General features: G+C 41.5%; 1 protein-coding gene across 1 annotated transcript in view; it reads left to right on the forward strand.

Annotated features, from left to right (window-relative positions):
- Window positions 1–258: 258 nt before the first annotated feature.
- LOC119676078 (putative mediator of RNA polymerase II transcription subunit 17) overlaps window positions 259–1,237 on the forward strand; it is a 17,703-nt gene continuing 16,724 nt past the window's right edge. The window contains exons 1-2 of the mRNA XM_038087306.1: window positions 259–323; window positions 389–1,202. Coding sequence (XP_037943234.1) covers window positions 309–323; window positions 389–1,202 — 829 coding nt within the window. The 5' untranslated portion in view covers window positions 259–308. The remainder of the gene's footprint in view (window positions 324–388; window positions 1,203–1,237) is intronic.

Raw genomic sequence — 1,237 nt, forward strand, 5'->3', positions numbered from 1 at the left:
TGCCGAAATTAATATGCAAGTGTATCGCATCGTAACTAATAACTTTTTTTTAATTAATTTCAAAAAAGTTGGGAATTTGAGATACTTTTAAGTTTTAAATCTCCGTCTATTTTTTTTTTTTGTTATGAATATTTGTGTTTTAAACTAAGCTGAACTTGAAAAATGCACGAGCGTTGTTTGCAAAAATTTCAATAAAATTCGCATAGATTTTTATTTTACTATAAATAAGCTCAGTTGCATTGTCATTGATATCACAAACCTCTCGCACTTCACAAAGTGTACATCAAAGCAAACCAATTAAGCAAAAGATGCGTGTTTTTGTTGTAAGTAAATAAATAATCCATTCATTTGTTTAAATAAATAAAAACTCTCTAATTATTATTCTTAGGTGCTAGCTCTTATCGCACTTGCCCGCGCTGATGTTGGCGGTTACAACTATGGACCATCATCAGGCGGTTCAATTGGCGGCGGTTCCATTGGTGGTGGCTCGATTGGCGGTGGTTCAATTGGCGGTGGTTCCATTGGCGGCGGGGATATAGGTGGAGGTTTCATTAGTGGTGGAAGCTCTTTCGATGGAGGTATTGGTGGTGGTGATAGTGGCTCAATTGGCGGCGGTTCCATTGGCGGTGGTTCCATTGGCGGTGGCTCAATTGGCGGTGGTTCAATTGGTGGTGGCTCAATTGGCGGTGGTTCAATCGGTGGTGGTTCTTTCGGTCCAGCTCAAGGTGAATTAGTTAAAGAATTCTACTCATTTGATGCTCCAGAAGGTGAATTTGAAGATCACAGTCCATTGGGTGATCTCTCCTCATCACTTAAAAAGAACTTACGTGTTATCTTCATTCGTGCACCTGAAAACAATGGTCTCTCCAACGCTGCTCTTAACTTGGCTAAATCAGCTGGTGACAGCAGAACCGCCATTTATGTACTTACAAAACAAGGTGATGTTTCAGATTTGGCTAAGAATCTCCAAAACATCAACAATCAAAATGCCAACAAACCAGAAGTACACTTCGTCAAATACCGCACACCTGAAGACGCCGCCAATGCTCAACGTACCATTCAACAGCAATACGATAATTTGGGTGGTGTTTCCCACTCTCATAATGGTGGTGTTGCTCCAGTTTTGGACTTCGCTTCCAAGGCACAACAACATGGCGGAAATAATGGCGGTATTGGTGCTACAGTCGTTGGCGGTGGTGCAGGTGGTTATGAAAATAGTCCAGCACCAGCTCCAGCT

The sequence above is a fragment of the Teleopsis dalmanni genome, chromosome 2 (assembly GCF_002237135.1).
Source record: "Teleopsis dalmanni isolate 2A chromosome 2, ASM223713v2, whole genome shotgun sequence".
Lineage (NCBI taxonomy): Eukaryota > Metazoa > Arthropoda > Insecta > Diptera > Diopsidae > Teleopsis > Teleopsis dalmanni.